The 21,021-nt window shown below is 48.3% G+C and overlaps 2 protein-coding genes across 2 annotated transcripts; both read right to left on the bottom strand.

The window, feature by feature from the left end:
• Positions 1-1,563: 1,563 nt before the first annotated feature.
• LOC138612776 (BTB/POZ domain-containing protein kctd15-like) lies at positions 1,564-11,439 on the bottom strand. The gene is made up of 5 exons (XM_069686215.1): positions 10,768-11,439; positions 8,947-9,122; positions 7,659-7,803; positions 3,342-3,644; positions 1,564-1,957 (listed from the first exon to the last, which is right to left on the bottom strand). The coding sequence occupies exons 1-5, from the start codon at positions 10,792-10,794 to the stop codon at positions 1,796-1,798; spliced, it is 813 nt and encodes a 270-aa protein (XP_069542316.1). The 5' UTR covers positions 10,795-11,439; the 3' UTR covers positions 1,564-1,795.
• A 5,761-nt stretch (positions 11,440-17,200) lies between these two features.
• LOC138612606 (carbohydrate sulfotransferase 8-like) lies at positions 17,201-20,596 on the bottom strand. The gene is made up of 4 exons (XM_069685964.1): positions 20,382-20,596; positions 19,144-19,232; positions 18,993-19,033; positions 17,201-18,398 (listed from the first exon to the last, which is right to left on the bottom strand). The coding sequence occupies exons 1-4, from the start codon at positions 20,594-20,596 to the stop codon at positions 17,412-17,414; spliced, it is 1,332 nt and encodes a 443-aa protein (XP_069542065.1). The 3' UTR covers positions 17,201-17,411.
• Between the last annotated feature and the right edge of the window lie 425 nt (positions 20,597-21,021).

Here is a 21,021-nt window from a genome sequence, read left to right as displayed (position 1 = left end):
TGTGTGTGTGTGTGGTCAGTGTGTGTGTGTGTGGTCAGTGTGTGTGTGTGTGTGTGTGTGTGGTCAGTGTGTGTGTGTGTGTGTGTGTGTGTGTGGTCAGTGTGTGTGTGTGGTCAGTGTGGGTTTGTGTGTGTGTGTGGTCAGTGTGTGTGTGTGGTCAGTGTGTGTGTGTGTGTGTGTGTGTGTGTGTGTGGTCAGTGTGTGTGTGTGTGTGTGTGTGTGTGTGTGTGGTCAGTGTGTGTGTGTGTGTGGTCAGTGTGTGTGTGTGGTCAGTGTGTGTGTGTGTGTGGTCAGTGTGTGTGTGTGGTCAGTGTGTGTGTGTGTGTGGTCAGTGTGTGTGTGTGGTCAGTGTGTGTGTGTGTGGTCAGTGTGTGTGTGTGGTCAGTGTGTGTGTGTGTGTGTGTGTGTGTGTGTGTGTGTGGTCAGTGTGGGTTTGTGGGATAAGTTTCAACACAGTTAAAGGAACAGTTCAACACATCTCGTCTTCCTGTCTGAGCGCTCAGATTAGCTTAGCTTAGCTCAATGACTAACATGTTTGTTTCTCTGTGCGGTAGGACAGTGTAGCTTTGGACAAAGCTAAGCTAGCTGTTTCCCCCTTTTCACATGCTAAACTTAGCTAGCCTTTTCCCTGTTTCAAGCCTTTGTGCTAAGCTAAACTTGCTCTTTCCATTTATTATGCTAAGCTAAAAGCTAAAATAGCAATTTCCCCCCACTTTCCAGTCATTATGCTAAGCTAACAGCTGTTTTGGCATGTTATACTAAGTTAAGCTAATCTGCTGCTGGCTGTAGCGTTGTGTTTAGCATACAGACACAAAGGTGGTGTCAGTGTGATCATGTGACTCTCAGAGAGGAGCAGAGGAGGAGAGGAGGTGTTTATAAATGTTGAACTGCTCCTTTAACTCGTGCATCTTGTTTTCAGTTGTAGTTTCAGTCACAGGGAGCTGGCTCTCCTACAGAACTCACTCAGGCTACGTTCATGAAGGCTAACGGACAGACAACTACAGATCAAACTACATTCCTCCTCCTCCTCCTCCTCCTGCTCCTCCTCCTCCTCCTCCTGCTCTTCCTCCTCCTCCTACTCTTCCTCCTCCTCCTCTTCCTGCTCCTCCTCCCGACTGACGTGTGATCTCTCTCTGAGCTCTCGGTGTGACTCTTTGGGGTACAGTGTGTGTGTGTGTGTGTGTGTGTGTGGCGTGCAGCAGGTTGCGTGTGTGGAGTCTAAATGCAGTCTTTAGGAGGATGTTGGACAGGTGTACATTGAAGGTTTTGAACGCTTTAAATGTCTCCCTCACACGGGCATTTGGTTTGTATAGTATCTCGCTCTACCTGCTAATGAAGCTGTGCTGTATGTCCTGTATATCCAGTCACAGTCCGCTCACAGATCATCTGTTGGAAGGACACGATTTTTGCGACTATTTATATTTCCTACATTCTGTATTCAATCCTGACGCATTTCAGGCAATGCAATTTTACAGTCGTTTGTACCTTTGCAAAAAAAATGAATAAAGAAAATGAGAAAGAAGGTCAGAGGTCATGTCCCTGTTTTATCATCAGTCTGTACAAATGTCCCACAGACACACAGGAGCTAACAAACATTAAATATGTTCAAAATGTCGCCTATAAAAGAATTAAATTATCAAAATGAGCTTTCATCAGTTTACAGATTCAGCTGCTCCTATCAAAGAGTTCATCACACTCCACACTGAGGCTCTGCAGAGGTCAAGGGTCACTTCAGGTCTCACATATGACCTGTCAGTCTCTGAGTCTCTCTCCTGCAGGATCCAGAGTGTGCTGGTCAGTCCAGAGGTTCCTGTTTGATCCGGATCGGGGTGCTGCTGATGGACGGGCTGTGCCGAAGGTCCCGACACAGAACGTACTCGCTGAACTGGGACGAGTCCACCCCCCCACCGCAGGACGCCCTGATGACGAAGCCTTTCTGGAGGAGACGCTCAAGAACCTGCAGACAGGCAGACAGTTTGAGTAAAGTCAGTGCATAAGTGTCTTAAAGCTGCATCCTCTCTAATGTCCAGCAGGGGGCGACTCAGTGTGATCCTATAGAAGTCTATGAGAACATGCTCCTCCTCCTCTCCTGATGTATTCCCTCAGTAAACATGTTCCTCATGAGTTTATGGTCTCAGTCTCTAGTTTCAAATCTTCTTCAACACAGCATGATGTTCATTTAGTCTCTGATGCTCCCACTGAGAGTCACACAGACCAGGAAGAGGGGAGGGGTTAGGGCGGGGCTACCTGTGACAGGTCACTGCCATGGTGACCAGAAAAGTCAGCTGTTTATTTCTTTTTCAGTAGGTACATTTTGTTTAAATTCTGTTTTTAGCTAGCTCAAATTAGCATCCCAATTCATAATTATGGTTAACTATGGATGCACCATGCTAACCTAGCTAGCACTGGCATTAGCTGACGACTTGGCTCAGATTGATGAAAGAAAAAAGTTTGATTCAAACAAACTTTCTCAGTTCAACCTGTCAACAGGTGTAAATGGTAAATAGACTGTACTTAAACAGCGCTTTTCTTTCGACCACTCAAAGCTGCTTTTACACTACATGTCACATTCACACATGTAGTGTCCCGTGTGTGTGTTCCAGGTGTGTAGTGTCTCCTGTGTGTGTTCCAGGTGTGTAGTGTCTCCTGTGTGTGTTCCAGGTGTGTAGTGTCCCGTGTGTGTGTGTTCCAGGTGTGTAGTGTCTCCTGTGTGTGTGTTCCATGTGTGTAGTGTCTCCTGTGTGTGTTCCATGTGTGTAGTGTCTCCTGTGTGTGTTCCAGGTGTGTAGTGTCTCCTGTGTGTGTTCCAGGTGTGTAGTGTCCCGTGTGTGTGTGTTCCATGTGTGTAGTGTCTCCTGTGTGTGTTCCAGGTGTGTAGTGTCTCCTGTGTGTGTTCCAGGTGTGTAGTGTCCCGTGTGTGTGTGTTCCAGGTGTGTAGTGTCTCCTGTGTGTGTTCCAGGTGTGTAGTGTCTCGTGTGTAGTGTCTCGTGTGTCCGGGGCGGCTGTGGCTCAGTGGTAGAGTCGGGTCGTCTTTCAATCGGAAGGTCGGAGGTTCGATCCCCAGCTCCCTCAGGAACATGTCGAAGTGTCCTTGGGTGAGACACTGAACCCCAAATTGCTCCCGGTGGCCTAGCCAACAGGTATGAATGTGATGACTGATTGACAGTTGTGCACTTTATGTAGCAGCCTCTGCCGTCAGTGTGTGAATGGGTGAATGTGACATGTAGTGTAAAAAGCAGCTTTGAGTGGTCGCAGAGACTAGCAAACATTTACCATGTGTGTGTTCCAGGTGTGTAGTGTCCCGTGTGTAGTGTCCCGTGTGTGTTCCAGGTGAGCCGTACCTGCACAGAGTTGAGTCTGCAGTAGCCGTTGAGGGGGAATCGAATCACGTGCGTGGGGTCCTGGTTCCAGCCGGCGTTCACAGAGTTGCACATGACATCTCCGGTCTCGGGGAAGATCTCCTCAATCAGAACTTTCTCTCCGCTCAGAGCGATTCTCTCGCCCAGGTCGGGGGTCACACGCACCACCAGACACTCGCAGGGCGCTGCCCGCTGGGCCTCCCGCTCCACCTGCCAGCGCTCCAGCTCTCGAACCATTGGGGTCAGCTGGTAGTAGCGGGCCTCCTCGTACAGCTGGGGGAAGTCCTGAGGAGACACAGAGGGGGAGGAGTCAGGTGGTTTTCATCATCACATCCACCTCCATTCATTCACTCAAATATTAGTGTGACCATGGCGACAAGATCAAACAAGAGCTGTAAATATCTGAGCAACCTTTTGACCCTGACAGCAGACTGTCACATGACTCCTGACAGTGAAGAGACGGACATATATTTCCGTTACATACAGGTCTACATCATATCATCAAACCTGACGTCGTTCTGGTTGAGCTGATGTGAGAACAGGACGCAGCTCCTGCTCTGCCCTGACTCCTGAGAGCCTCTGGGCTGCAGCAGCTTCACTGTGTGTCTGCACGAGCTGATCTGAGAGCAGCTGAAACAGAGGACGAGGTCTGATCCTGACAGAGAGCTGCTGTTGGCCCCAGGCTTCACAGCATCAAAGCCTCGCCTCCCCCCCTCGCCCCAAAATGGGCGGGGGTGTAGATGTTTTTTATAAAGCGGGTTTGTGACTGCGGGGCGATTTAGTCATCCTGAGCAGAATAAAAGAGGCAGCAGTCGCTAACTACAGCAGAGAGATGAGATACCATACACACACCCACACGTTCATTCAGTAAAACACACACACACTCCCGTTTCGTGCAGCCAGCAGCGACGATCACAGCCTCAGAATCTGCAGAGTTCAAAGTGTCGCTGCTGTTTGTTCAAAACCAACGAAGAAGAACACAAACATCAGTGTGACCTCCAGCATCATATCACACGCGCACACACACACTCACACGCACACACACACACTCACACGCACACTCACACGCACAGACACACTCACACGCACACACACACTCACACGCACACTCACGCACAGACACACTCACACGCACACTCACACGCACAGACACACGCACACGCACACACACACGCACACACACTCACACGCACAGACACACGCACACACACACACGCACACACACACTCACACGCACACTCACACGCACGCACACACACACTCACACGCACAGACACACGCACACACACTCACACGCACAGACACACGCACACGCGCACAGACACACGCACGCACACGCACACGCACACACACACTCACACGCACAGACACACTCACACGCACACTCACACGCACAGACACGCACACACACACTCACACGCACAGACACACGCACACGCACACACACACTCACACGCACACACACACTCACACTCACACGCACAGACACACGCACACACACTCACACGCACAGACACACGCACACGCACAGACACACGCACACGCACAGACACACGCACACTCACGCACAGACACACGCACACGCACACTCACACGCACAGACACACGCACACGCACACACACACACACGCACGCACACACACACTCACACGCACAGACACACGCACACGCACACACACACACACACACTCACACGCACACTCACACGCACGCACACTCACACGCACGCACACACACACTCACACGCACAGACACACGCACACGCACACACGCACGCACACACACACTCACACGCACACTCACACGCACACACACACACGCACGCACACACACACTCACACGCACAGACACACGCACACGCACACACACACACGCACACTCACACGCACAGACACACGCACGCACACTCACACGCACAGACACACGCACACGCACACACACACACGCACACACACACACACACTCACACGCACACTCACACGCACGCACACACACACTCACACGCACAGACACACGCACACACACTCACACGCACAGACACACGCACACACACACACGCACACGCACAGACACACGCACGCACACGCACAGACACACGCACACTCACACGCACAGACACACACACACTCACACGCACACTCACGCACAGACACACTCACACGCACACTCACACGCACAGACACACGCACACGCACACTCACACGCACAGACACACGCACACTCACACGCACAGACACACGCACACACACACGCACAGACACACGCACACGCACACACACACTCACACGCACACTCACACGCACAGACACACGCACACACACTCACACGCACAGACACACGCACACGCACAGACACACTCACACGCACAGACACACGCACATGCACACGCACACACACACACACTCACACGCACACGCACAGACACACGCACGCACACACACACTCACACGCACAGACACACGCACACTCACGCACAGACACACGCACACACACACTCACACGCACACTCACACGCACAGACACACGCACACACACTCACACGCACAGACACACGCACACGCACAGACACACGCACACACACACACACACGCACAGACACACGCACGCACACACACACTCACACGCACAGACACACGCACAGACACACGCACACACACACACGCACACGCACACACACACACACTCACACGCACACTCACACGCACGCACACACACTCACACGCACAGACACACGCACACACACTCACACGCACACACACTCACACGCACAGACACACGCACACACACACACACACACTCACACGCACACTCACACGCACAGACACACGCACGCACACACACACTCACACGCACACGCACACACACGCACACTCACACGCACACTCACACGCGCACACACACACACACACACAGACACACGCACACTCACACGCACACTCACACGCACAGACACAAGCGCACACACACACACACACACACACACACACACACACACACACACACACACACACACAGACTGTACAGTTAGATTCATTTTAACACATGCTAACATTCACAGTTATAATTTACCAAATTCATGTGATGCCCATTGTTAGCATTCAGCTAACATTAGCTTAGCTAGGAATTTAAGTCTTTCCTATTGTATCATTTGAAGGAGCCATTCTCCCCTGTGAAAGCCCGTCGGTCAAAGCTGGTGTTCTCTCGATAGAAGCAATAATATTTGAAATTGGCGCCATTGTTGTGGAGAAACAGCTCATGGTTTCGCCTATTCTACATTCCTACAACACCCAGCATGCACTGCTCCCCTCCCTCTGAATGGAACATACAAATATATACCGTTTTCTCTGCAGGCGATGGCTCAGAGCGGAACAGAATCTAAAATACGGCGAGAATATACCGGTGGATCAACTAAAAAATCTTCAGGTCTGCAGTCTGCATTTCACACCTGACGATTTTGAAGGAGACATGACGCATTTTACGGAGTCTGGTGGAGGTTTTTCCAGCGGATAGCGTCCTCCAAAGGCACAGAGCGAAATTGCTTTTTTTTCCCTACCTTAATAGCATTAGCTCCCCATGATAGCATGATAGGACTGAGGTCGGAAATCAGCGAACTGGCCCTTTCACATTACCAAACACTAATGTTAGCTTTTAGCCACTTCCAAGCTAACTAGGCTTAACAGCATTGTACTATTGAAGTTGTTGAATGCTAATGTTAGTTGTTGTCATATTGTAGCTCTTGAGTTTTACTTTGAAATACTAAGAGTTTGTCTAATAGAAATCAGAACAACAGTATAACAGAATATGAGCTCCCCACCCTGTAAAACTCAAACTCACTGATCAATAGAGGCAGACACAGAGCAGCAGCTCCTGTGTCCTGAGAGCTTAAATCAGTGTTTTTCTGAATGGAGTCTGGTGTGTGTGCAGAGAGCGATGTAACGTCTGTGTGTGGTTAAAACAATCATCTTCCTCTGTAACAAAAAGGTCTATCTCTGTAGGGATCCTTTCTGTCATGTTGTCACACACTTAGAATAACAATCTGAGCCTGTCAGTGGAAACAGCAAGAACTTTTAGTGGACGACCTTTGACCCATCAAGGATTATGTTGCAGCCATTACAGCCTGTTTCACTGCTGCAGGCTGAAGCTGATTTAAACTTTTGTTCTCTGATGGAAGAAGTGAAGAACAAACTTAAGCTTAAAGGTGTTTGGGGTCAAAGGTCACCTGAAGTACTGTATGTTGTGACTGAATCATTATACAGTTTACAGGTATAAAAAGCTGCAGGTGATTTCTGTCGTGTGTACCTTGAAGTCTTCGGGCAGCAGCAGCTTGCAGGTCCGCAGGAAGCTGAGGATGTAGCGGAAGATGTCTCCGTCTCTGTCGATGAAGTAGTGCTGCTTCAGACTGTCCAACACGATGGGCTCGGTGCCGTTAAACAGACGACTGATCCTAAACACAGCACAGGGTCCATATTAACACACGCACACACACACACACACCAATCTGCTGCAGCAGATAGTAAAGCGACATGTATGGATTCATCCGCCGCTGAAAATAGTCCCAAACAAATACTCAATTCCCTCCTGTTTGATAAAACTGCACTGAGCAGCTGTTTGAGAAACTACTGAGACCTTTAAACTGTATGAAATCTAACTATATATATATTTATAGAGTGTATATAATAACAATGATCATGACAACTTAGATTGATATAAACACAAGGTCACTTTGGGAGTTTAAAAACAAAAGTACAAATAAATTAATAATAAAAGCAGAAATAAATTGAATTTAAAGCTTTGTGATTCAAGAGTTAAAGTGGAGACTGACACAGACCAACACATTCATCAGTTAATGAATGATCAGAAGGTGAATGGATGATAGAATGACTTTGTAGTTTCAGCCCTAACATCAGTTAATAACTGGGGTGGAAATAAAGTACATTTATAGAACTACTTGAAGCGCTTCCTGCTCACGCTGATCTAACAGCTTTAGTTACTTTACAATTTTTCCACACAAAACATCTAAAGAGTTCATAAACTCTGATGTTCTTAGAAACACAACAGTGAAACAGGCGCGGAGACGTGTTCCTGCAGGACATGACTTTAACTTGTCCTGTGTTACTGTGTGCTATTAGGTCTTATTTCTCCGTACTTTGTGACAATATTGTATCAATACACAAACGCCACCTAAGGTCCTTTTATTGTGTTTCTTATTCCAGATGAAGCTGAAGCTGCATAAGACCTGAACTGTTGACTGTTGGTGGTGTTCAGGTTGTACCGTGACTGTAGTGAGAGAGAGATCTCATTACAGAAAACCCATTGTGATCGTTTGCAGTTATTATAAATAACTCTTTTATAAATGTTTAAAGGAGCATACGGGCTTTAATGCAGGTGTTGGGATGATAGTTGTCCTCTGGTCATTCCCACCTGTGTGTGCTGTTAACACTCCTATCTCCTACCTGTAGTAAAACATCAGAATACTTCCTCACAGGGACCACGTCTACAGTGCAACTGATAATCAGCTACCATTTTCTGCTTCTTCATACGTCTGCTACACCTCACAGGTAAACACTGACCTGCTTCCTGCTCTTACCTGGACTCGGGGTATTTGGTGAGCGTTGCCAGGCTGCTGGTGTACATGTGACCACCCACGTCGATGTGGACGGGGGCATTGGCCTTGGTGAGCTGAGCGGGCGACGGGATTCCCTGAGCCGTCATCGGGGACACAGGTGAGCGGCTCAGAGACATCCTGGACATGCTCCGCCCCTCCTGTCACAGGTGACAACAACAAGGTGAGAACAAACCTGAGCTGAACAAGAGTCAGAACCGAGAGGGAACCTGCAGGGCAAAGGGATGAAGCCGACGCCAAAGTTCCACAACCTGCAGTCCCTCTGGTGTCCACTTGAGGCTGTCTCCAGCAGTGAGTCAGTCCCCATAGAGCCCCATGTTAAACTTTACAGCAGAAATAAACATGTTTACAGCCTGGTACAAAAAACAGTTTGGGTCTCTATAGCTCATTTCTCTCTTCAGGACAACTGTACGGGGAGAATCTTTATACAGCTCACCTGTTTACATCATATTAAGGCTTACAGTGATGCAGCATTAGGGGCGTGGCCTCTTTGAGTGACAGGTGGGAGCTGCTAGCTGTCTGCTAGGTGTCCCCTCAGCTAACTCAGTCACTGAACGTAACCTCTGGGCCGTAGTTCTCCATCAGATTCAAACAGTCTCTGCAGATTTCATGGCTGTAATATTGATGTGGGGGGCTTTAGGGGGGCTGTTAGGGGCAGCAGCCTGACTGATGAAACAGAGGCTGCAGATGACCTGGGGGGGAGCCTCACTCTGGATTAATTGACCCCTCCCCCCTCACAGACTCTGTTTGTACAGAGGAGCTTTGAAGCATGAGAGGTGAACAGGAGGCGGGCTCAGCTCCGGCTCTGCCCCGCGGCCTGCACGCACCCCCAGGCCAAACTGACAAACCCGCTCCACTCTCCTCCGTCTCTGTCTGCGACTCTGTGAGGGAAACACCTCACCAGGGTCTATGCAAAAAACACAGGAAATAACAGAGAGCTGCTGTCTGCTGATTGAAGAGTCCATGAAGAGATAGTGTCAGGTTTGAACGTTAATGTGAACATGCAGGATTAAAGACACATTCAGGGAGCCAAAGGTGAAACACAAGAGTCCAAACACCAGACTGAGAGCTGCTGTCACTCACTTTGATTGACAGGTCTTTGGACACTAAACAAGAGATCATTTGGCTATTTACTCCGATGTGTACGCAGATTAGTGTTTAACTTCGCGACTCTACAGAGATCTGCAGAACCCAACCTGGTTCATTGTTCGTGGAGAATTCTGCTCCGAATATTTGGGAACGAAGTCGCACGCCAGACTCCATTTAGAAACTGCAACATTTAATGCGGCCTTCTTTATCGTCAGACGTTAAGACCGCATGACCCTCAGAGGGAGTTTCTCGTTAGTGTAAATCCTTTTAGTTAATTCGGGATATAAATTGTCCACGAACCAAAACCTAGCTTAGATAATTTCCACTTTTTTACCACGGAGTCACGCAGATCCCACCGCCAAACACGGCGGATTGATGGCACTAAAAACAGGCGAGCCAACAGTGAAAGTTGAGGTTTTGTTGAAATATGGCAGCTTCAGAGCACTTTGTGTGAGCCGAATTTAACAGTGACTTACAGCATTACACAGCATCGGAAGAGTGGTTGTATATGTGTGTTCGCCGATATCCACAAAAACGCTCATATTTTACATAGACTTTGGCTCATAGTAGGAAGCGCGCGCATCGACAGGCTGGTCGAAACCTCGCCAAATGTTATCGGAATTTCAGGGTTTTAACATCGTAAACTTGACATATTGAATACCCCATGCAGCTGTTTGTTGAGCAGCGCGCGCTTACCTGAGAGGAAACCGATACAGAAGACATGGAGACCGGCGTCTGTATGCTCCGTCCCGGCTTTAATCTGAGGATACCGGCTGTTCTGCTCTTCACGTCCTCGTCAGGCTGCCTCTCCTCCGGAGTGTGTGAGTGTGTGTCAGAGGCAGAAGGAGCGAAACAAGCCCGTCCGTGTCTCCGCTGAAAGAATAAAGAGGAGGGCTGAAAGGGAAGTGTGGCCCGGGGCCCTTCAGACCCCCGGGGGCCAGGATTAGGTCACAACAGCGCGGCCGGTTTGTTCCTTTCCTTTTGTGTCACCGAGGAGAGAGAGATCCTCCGCCTGTCGGAGCTGTGTGAGGAGGCAGTGTGAGGAGGCAGTGCGTGATTTACCGGGTCATCAAACATCCATGAGTCCTGTTGTCTCCACACAGACACAGCAGCGTCTTCAGTCTGTCCTCCTGTCCGTCCCGCGCCTCCTCCTCCTCCTCCTCCCTGACTCCTGTATTTTAGCAACATCAGACATCCCTCCGGCTCTGGAGCCAAATGACGTCCCTCGTCATGCATTCTGCCCCTCCAGCAGCCGCGGGCACATTGCGCCATTTCAATTACTGCGCGCTGCTCGACGGAGATGTGCGCCGCGAGGCTGCGCGCGCAGATCCGCTTTATTTTCCTCATGTGTCGGCTGGATAAGAAACGTCTCCTTCTGTCTGCGGCTGTTTCCTTCCTCACCAGGAGACAGAAACACAGACATCACAAGAGTTTCTTCTCCAGGAACCATTTTGTATTCCGGCGCGCGCAGCTTTACGCAGACTGTGCGCGAGGTGTGATGCGTCCGCGCGGCTGCTGGCTGTCACCTCCATCCTTACACACTCATCACTCTGCAGCCTCACACACGCACACACACACACAGTCACTCTTAAATCAATATTAGAACGTGTCTGTTGATCTGTTCATTACAGACATTTAAGTTTGAGCTTAAGCTATTTGTTTTTACACAGTGGTCTCGTGACTGTGTTCACCTGATGATCAGCTGTTAATTTGACCTCCATCACTTTCAACTATAATCTGACACCAACATAACTGAGCACCTGGTTTATTTCTTCTTCTATCATATTTATATTGCACTATGTCACATTGGACCACGTCACATTGGGCTACGTCACATTACGCTATGTCACATTACGCTACGTCACATTGGGCTACGTCACAGTATTCTATGTCACATTACGCTACGTCACATTACGCTTCGTCACATTGGGCTAGGTCACATTGGGCAAGGTCACATTACTCTATGTCACATTACGCTACGTCACATTGGGCTACGTCACATTACGCTTCGTCACATTGGGCTAGGTCACATTGGGCAAGGTCACATTACTCTATGTCACATTACGCTACGTCACATTGGGCTACGTCACATTACGCTTCGTCACATTGGGCTAGGTCACATTGGGCTAGGTCACATTGGGCTAGGTCACATTACGCTACATCACATTACGCTTCGTCACATTGGGCTAGGTCACATTGGGCTAGGTCACATTGGGCTAGGTCACATTACGCTACGTCACATTACGCTTCGTCACATTGGGCTAGGTCACATTGGGCTAGGTCACATTACGCTACATCACATTACGCTTCATCACATTGGGCTAGGTCACATTGGGCTAGGTCACATTACGCTACATCACATTACGCTTCGTCACATTGGGCTACGTCACATTACGCTACATCACATTACGCTTCGTCACATTGGGCTAGGTCACATTACGCTACGTCACATTACGCTTCGTCACATTGGGCTAGGTCACATTGGGCTAGGTCACATTACGCTACATCACATTACACTGCGTCACATTGGGCTACGTCACATTACGCTACGTCACATTGGGCTACGTCACATTACGCTACGTCTCATTACTCTACGTCACATAACGCTACGTCACATTGGGCTAGGTCACATTATGCTACGTCTCATTACTCTTCGTCACATTGGGCTAGGTCACATTGGGCTAGGTCACATTACGCTACATCACATTACACTGCGTCACATTGGGCTACGTCACATTACGCTATGTCACATTGGGCTACGTCACATTACGCTACGTCTCATTACTCTACGTCACATAACGCTACGTCACATTGGGCTAGGTCACATTATGCTACGTCTCATTACTCTACGTCACATTGGGCTAGGTCACATTACGCTACATCACATTACACTGCGTCACATTGGGCTACGTCACATTACGCTACGTCACATTGGGCTACGTCACATTACGCTACGTCTCATTACTCTACGTCACATAACGCTACGTCACATTGGGCTAGGTCACATTATGCTACGTCTCATTACTCTACGTCACATTGGGCTACGTCACATTGGGCTACGTCACATTACGCTACATCACATTACGCTACGTCACATTTTGCTTCGTCACATTGGGCTACGTCTCATTACTCTACGTGACATTGGCCTATGTCACATTACGCTACGTCACATTGGGCTACGTCACAATACGCTGCGTCACATTACGCTACGTCACATTACGCTACGTCACATTACGCTACGTCTTATTACGCTACGTCTTATTACGCTACGTCACATTGGGCTACGTCACATTACGCTTCGTCACATTGGGCTACGTCACATTGGGCTACGTCACATTGGGCTACGTCTCATTACGCTATGTCACATTGGGCTACGTCACATTACGCTTCGTCACATTGGGCTACGTCACATTACGCTTCGTCACATTGGGCTAGGTCACATTGGTCTACATCACATTATGTTACGTCTAGGCTAGGTCACATTAGGCTAGGTCACATTACGCTACATCACATTACGCTACGGCACATTACGCTACATCACATTACGCTACATCACATTACGCTACGGCACATTACGCTACATCACATTACGCTACGTCACATTGGTCTACGTCACATTAGGCTAGGTCACATTACGCTACGTCACATTGGTCTACGTCACATTAGGCTAGGTCACATTACGCTACGTCACATTGGTCTACGTCACATTAGGCTAGGTCACATTACGCTACGTCACATTACAGCAGTTTGTAGGATTTAGTGTCATGTAGTGGTGATGTAGCAGACAGCAAACACTGCAGGCCCGCAAAAACAGAACTACAATTTTATTTGTCCATTCTGGGCTGCCGTAGATATAAAGAGCTTCTTATTTTCACGTCATTAAACAAGAATGAAAAAAAACTTTCCACTCATAGTCCCAAAGTGACACACACACATGACCTTTGACCCCTCAGTCTGCTCTGTGTTGTGTTCAGGAAGATCTTTACATACAAATTAAAGTTGAATAAACATCAAAGTCTTAATATTGTCTCACTCTTTCAGGCTTTTATTCTGGAAGTGGTGTTATGAGAGTGCTGAGAGTGATCCAGAACAGGAAACGGTTAAAGAAAGAGCTGAAAGTAACAATCAAGCTCTGTAAATCAGAGAGGAGCTGCAGCTGATAATTCCCCACCAGAGACACAATCACAGATCATTTATGATTAAAAAGATTCTTTATCGAAGCTGTAAAAGCAGAATGTTTCATCTGCTGCTGAATTCACAGGAAATATTCCTAAAAACAGATGCTGTCACGACTCCCGCCCCCCCCTGTAAGGGGGGCTTCCCTTTGATGGCTGAGAGAAAGCAGGGGCTGATGGGAAACTAATGTGTGTGTAATTGAGGTTGATGATACAAAGAAGACTTCCTTTAAAAAGACACAGTGAACCAGTCACATGTCTTCATTTGTTTAAAGGAAGCTTGCACACACACACACGCACACGCACACACACACACACACACACACACACACACACACACACACACAGATCTAAGCAGCAGGATGAGACTCTCTCTAATTAAAGACGCCTGCAGTTACTGTAATTAGAGGAAAACGAGGAACCGTGTTATGAATTTAAAGATTTAAATATCTGCTGAACCTGCCCGAAGCAACGCAGCTCTCACTGTGATGTATGAGGGAGGTGGGGGAAGGAGGAGGAGGGTGTGTGGTCCTCAGACATCTACTGACTCTTCAGGAAACGTTACCTTCATGTGGACGCCATTTTTGACATTTGAAGCTGGAGGCTGAAGGAGATGAAGAAGGAGGATGATCAGCTGCCATCAGAGAGCTGTTGTTTTCACTGATTAAAGGGCCAGGTCGCAGATTTTCAGTTCTATCATGCTATCATGGGGCGTTAATGCCATTATGGTAAAAGAAAAATACAATTTGGCTCTGTGTTTTAGGAGGGCGCTATCCGCCACTCCAAGCGGTAAAACGCGTCATCTGGCGGAGGCCAGGGAGCTCGCTAAACTACACTTCCTCAATCTAGGACGCCGCCTCCAATGTCATGTCTCATTCAGAATCGTCAGGTTTGAAATGTTGACTGCAGAGCTGAAGATTTTTTTGACGATCCACTGGAATATTCTCGTCTTTTTCAGATTCTGTCCCGCTCTGAGCCATTGCCTACAGCGTCTCTCGCTGGGCCGTTTCCTTTCAGTGGGAGGGGCGCATTGCACGCTGGGTGTTGTAGGAATGTAGAATGTGCAAAACCATGAGCTGTTTGTACAACTTTCTCCACAGCTATGGCGCCAATTTCAAACATCATTCCTTCTATCGATTACAGAGAACACCAGCTTTGACTGACTGTGGCTTTAACAGGGGAGAATTGCTCCTTTCATAAAGAGCTGTATCGCCTGCATACAGGAGGATTCTACTGATGTTAAAGGTCATTTATATGTGTGAAGAATAAGTAAATGTCCAGGAACAATTTGCTGTGGCACTAAGTGACTAAAGTGACTCCTTTTTAAAGAAAAGTTTTACAGTGCAGATACTCGTGTAAAGTACGCGTACAGATACTCGTGTAAAGTACGCGTACAGATACTCGTGTAAAGTACGCGTACAGATACTCGTGTAAAGTACGCGTACAGATACTCGTGTAAAGTACGCGTACAGATACTCGTGTTACACTTATACGTGTAAAAGGACCAAAATCTCCTGCAGACTGACTCTGCATTAAATGAAGCTAGGCTAGTTAGTTACCTAAAACTAAATTTAACATTCTCTTAATTCTGCACACAGATGTATGCATCACACAAACAGCTGTTAAGTGTGTGTGTGTGTGTGTGTGTGTGTGTCTGTGTCTGTGCGTGTGTGTGTGTGTTGATAAAGAGCAGGATGGGGGCTGAGCAGAGATGTTTCCTCTGACAGAGACCCTTGGGGCTCAATCAGACTCTAAGACAAAGAGATGAGGATGGAGGGGGGGCAGTAGACTTACTCCCCCAGGGGCATGTAGAGAGAGACGTCATGAGTGTGCGTGTAGAAGTGACAGATGCACACAGACCGACTCAGACACAAAGATCTCTTTGTTCATAAACATCCTGAAAATACAGATCTGAGGTTTGAAGATTCAAGAAGCAGCTGAAAGAAGCAGCTTAGATGATATATATTCACAGTAGGTGTGTGAGTCTCGTCTTCAGGCACAATAGAAACACATCAAAGTTAAACAGATTTATTTCGGTGACATTAAAGGTTTAAAATGTGGGAACATTGCACCTGACCTGAACCTTCGCAGTGGCTGCTCCTAATCTGTTTATACCAGAGCTGCTCCGAGCGCTGAATCTTCACCTCGTTGTGACGGCTTTTAATTGAGCTCAACATGCTGACATCTGATATTACTCTTATTTATTTAATCGTTCATTTGACTCATGTTTGTTCTTTTATTTGATATTGTTGTACAGCACTTCACCCTGCTTGTTGTGCTATAAACAAACTTTGACTTGACGAACACTGAGGCTTCTCTGAATTGAAGGAAATGATAGAAATCCTCTTTTCCTTCAATCATCCTGTTTTTATTCATCTTTCATTCACTGCTTTTCTTTCTGTGGCCTCACAGCTGATCATATTATCATATGATGCATAAGGTGTTCATTGATGTGTGACAGAGCTGAGACAGAATAAAGACTCATTTAAGTTGAATTAAACTGAAATAAGATGGTTTGATGCTTTTAATCATCCAGTGGAGAGGACACGTCTCTAACCATCTCATCAGGTAAGGAGACAAAAACACACTCACCTGTAATACACCGTCCCAGTTCACTTTTTAATTAAATATTTTAACCAAATGTCACTGTGTTGGACCTGACCTCACCACACCTGCAGGGCAGTGCCTCCTGCCGCCACTAGATGGTGCTGAAGAGCCACATTCTGCTTATAACACATTTAACAGATCAATGTGGTTCTATTTTAGATTTATCCTAAAGTCAAAGCAACAGTTAAAGGTGTTTAAAACAACACACCTGATGTTGATCGCTCCTCACTAAAACTCACCGAGTGAATCAAACCTTTGATGTTCACGTGTTTGAGGATAAAAACAGACGCGGGTTAAAAAGAGTCTCACACATTTATTAGAACATGAACAAACACAGGTGTGATGCGTCAGGTGAGACGGCAGTGTAAAGGCTTCAGCTTGTCTGCAGGTTCATGTCAGAGCTGCTCAGAGACGACCATGATGCATTCAAGAACTCAAGTGTTCATCTGTCGTCGCTTTAGTTTGACTCATGAAAAAAGGCAAACTTGACTTTTTGAGACAACACACACACACACACACACACAGGCAGCCGTGTCTTGTCACACCAGACGCCCCCCCTCAGTGCAGGTCAGAGAAAGGTTTGGGGTAGTCGAACATCAGGTAGTCCATGTAGTAGAAGTCGTACGCTCTCTGCCGCTCGGTGGCGTTCAGCTGGGAGAAATACCTCTGTGTGATGCTGGATGACGTCCGCTCTGCGCGCGGGTTCCTGTCCTTAAAGTCGGGGAAGGTGAGGTTCTGCGGCGCTCCGACGCTGCGCAGCAGGACGTTAGCTTCACTCTCCAGGCTCTCAAACTTCCCAATGAAGTGGTACCTCAGCAGGCAGGGGTGGCACAGCTGGCTGACTCGCTCCCAGTGGATGTCCATCCCCACCGGCCGGCGCACGTCCAGCAGGTACTGCACGAACTCCCTGAAGGTGACGCCTGCACCGGAGTGCAGGGCGCTGCGCGTGGCGTTGGTGCGGTACCGGGAGATGATGGGCCGTCCGAACACGGGGTGGTAGTACGAGTTCGGGCTCTCGAACTTGTCTCTGAACGCCGACACGAGCCGTTCGAAGGGCTCCCGGACGAATAGCACCTTGGTGTAGGAGCGCAGCCGGTCGGCTACGCCAGCACGGTCGTAGCTGTCCAGGCGCCGCAGGTGGTTGCCGTTGTGCGCCGCGTCATGAGGGATGTCCCGCGTGGAGGTGGCGCTGCCCCCCAGCACCATCAGCACCCGCTTCCAGTTGGAGCAGCCAGCTTTGGGCACCTCGCAGTACAGAAGCCGGGACCGGTCCTCCACAAAGACCCGGGAAACCTGCCGCTGAGAGAAGCGCTGCACAGAGACGCCCAGCTGGTACCTGGAGCAGACGTCGGCCAGCAGGCGGCGCCGCGACTCCTGAATCCTGTCCTGCTGCAGTTTATCCTCCCAACCAGCAGGGGCGCTGGAAGCTGCTACGTTACTCTTCAGGAGCAGCTTCCTGTGACGTTTGGTGACCGGCTGCTTGGAGTCAAACATCAGCGGAGACGAGGACAGAGAGACATCTGCCTGTCTGTCTGACACCTCGTCCTGAAACACAGACAGACAGACAGACAGACAGACAGACAGACAGGTTAGCTCTCAGTCTGAAGACAAATACATGTTTTAATACAGACAGCTTCGAAGTGCAGAAGAAGAGTCAGACTGTCTCAGGTTTACTCTCAAATATAAAACCTGCATCGTGTCTCTGAACTATCGTTTATATTTAAGCTGACAGTGTTCATAAACTCTCATTAACCACCTGTCTGTCTGTTTACCTGTCTCTGTCACTTCCTGTTCGACCTGTTTCTTCCACCTTCTTTTAAACTTGATTTCTTGTAGTTTAAATCAGTTTCAGACTTTATCATCGAGTTCTTCTGACGTGCTGACCTGCTTCAGTTTCAGATGAGCAGCAGGAGGAGGCGTGTGAGACTGCTGCACTCTGTGTTTACGCCAATAAAACTGAAGTCATGACTTCATATGGGAAGCAGCAGGTCCACGCATTCAGAACAGCGTGTGTGTGTGTGTGTGTGTGTGTTGTACTGCTCCAACAGTCCAGCAGGTGTCACTGTCTTCCTGCAGGATAGCTGGAACAGACTGTGTAGAAGTCCTGTGTTACTGTGTGTGAGCAGTGAACTGTCTCACCTTCTCTACAGGCCACCTCGGAGCCAGCAGCTGGTTCACACCTGCAGAGGAGGAGAAGGAGGAGGAGCAAACTTTATTTACATATAAAAAAAAACAGGCAGACATGTGACGTTACATTCTAAACAAACTACTACTCAGCTAAGACAATCACTGAACCTCAGCTCTGCCTGATCGGACACACCGCACAGCACCTCCTCATATCCCCACAGCTGCAGGAACTTTTCCATGTTCCCAGTGACCCTGTGGAAGCAGAACTCCAGCAAACACTCTTATAAAACAGTCCCTAGTCCGTTCTTTTAGAGTACAGGGTCCTCCACTGGGGGGTTTGTCCCCCGAGTCGGTCCACATCAATGACTGTATACATAGATGGACAACGCATCTCCATCTGCTCCCACTGTACGAAATTGATGCCAAAATAGCCCCTGTGATAGGCGCTGCCATCTTGCGATGATGACGTCATACAGAGCCAGAGTCTGCGCAGCAAGGACCCCGCATGCCTACCGCACAGCTTCTTGTGTTGGTCTGAGGTTAACGTTCACAGGTATGTAAACTTCAATGACTGCAGTGATTGTTTTAGTTACGTCTCCACTCGCGGATCGTCCTCCGCTCTGCTCACCCAGAACTGATCGGCTGCAGGAACTGAATTTGTCAACAGAGCTGTCAATCATCATTTTGACAGCATCAAATAACTAATTAAAAATAAACTTGTCCGAAAAATGAACACTTGGACATAAATCAGCAGGATAAGAACTAACTATAATGACAGAAACCATGTTTGAGAAAAATTTATCAGGAGTGTATTTTGATTTTATAGTTTGACTCATGTCCCATCTGTTAACATGGAGGAGGCGGGCTTTATGAGCTATACTGCAGCCAGTCAGCAGGGGGCGCCAGAGAGGGTGTGGCTTCACTTTTAGGGAGCTGTCATGTCGTCCATCTTTTTATACAGTCTATGGTCCACACAGAGGCCGCTCTGTTGCACAGGTTCTTTTGGTTTATAGTTTTTACACAGTTCATGTACAGAGTGTTTCGGTCCAGACTGCCCAGGTTTAATTTTTCAGTATTCCGTACGGTTGTCCATGAGGTCAGCTTGAACCCCTCCCTCGCTGTACTGTCGGAGGCTCTTCTCTTTTGCAGAGACCTTCTGCCTCCAGAGCTCCAGGCTTTTCTGCACCAGCCCGACAGAGCGTATCCCCAACGAAGAACGCACGGCTGCACTATCAGACATGACTGGCCCCGCTGTGTCTATCAGCTGCTTTAAAACAACAGTTTTTGTGCTGCACAGCGCCCCCATCAGTCATGGTATGGAGCTACAACATATATCAAATCTTGCTACAATGTTGTTCAGCTCGCAGCAGCAGCACCCGCTGCAACAGCGGGACCGCTCACAGCGGTGGGACCCACACCCCTGACACCGGGCTCGGCCCCGACGGACCCAGTCCCCGCACCTCTGGGCTCCTCCAAACCCAGCGGAGCCGAGTCGGCTCATGTCCGATCAGCTCTCCCACAGCTAAAGCAACGTCCTCCACGCTGCACAGAGAGCTGGCACACACTTTCAGGCCATGCGTCCGAGTCAGCGCGGATAAGCTCCCGCTGTTCACCATGGCGTGTCAAGACGCAGACCGGACAGACCACACCTGGCAGGTAAAACTACACAAAACCCTCCCAAACCAAGTTAAACCAACAAAAAACACAACTACACACCTAACTCAACTACACAACTTACACAACTACACAACTAACACAACTACACACCTAACTCAACTACACAACTTACACAACTACACAACTACACAACTTACACAACTACACAACTAACTCAACTACACACCTACACAATTAGAACAACTAACACAACTAACTCAACTACACAACTTACACAACTACACAACTAACTCAACTACACAACTAACACAACTACACAACTAACTCAACTACACAACTTACACAACTACACAACTAACTCAACTACACAACTTACACAACTACACAACTACACAACTAACTCAACTACACAACTTACACAACT

This window comes from Semicossyphus pulcher, unplaced genomic scaffold, assembly GCF_022749685.1.
Source record: "Semicossyphus pulcher isolate SPU_LCO1_2020_fin unplaced genomic scaffold, fSemPul1.0.p SCAF_8, whole genome shotgun sequence".
Classification (NCBI taxonomy): domain Eukaryota; kingdom Metazoa; phylum Chordata; class Actinopteri; order Labriformes; family Labridae; genus Semicossyphus; species Semicossyphus pulcher.
The sequence above is the reverse complement of the archived record's forward strand: the minus strand, read 5'-3'. Positions and strand labels throughout refer to the sequence as shown.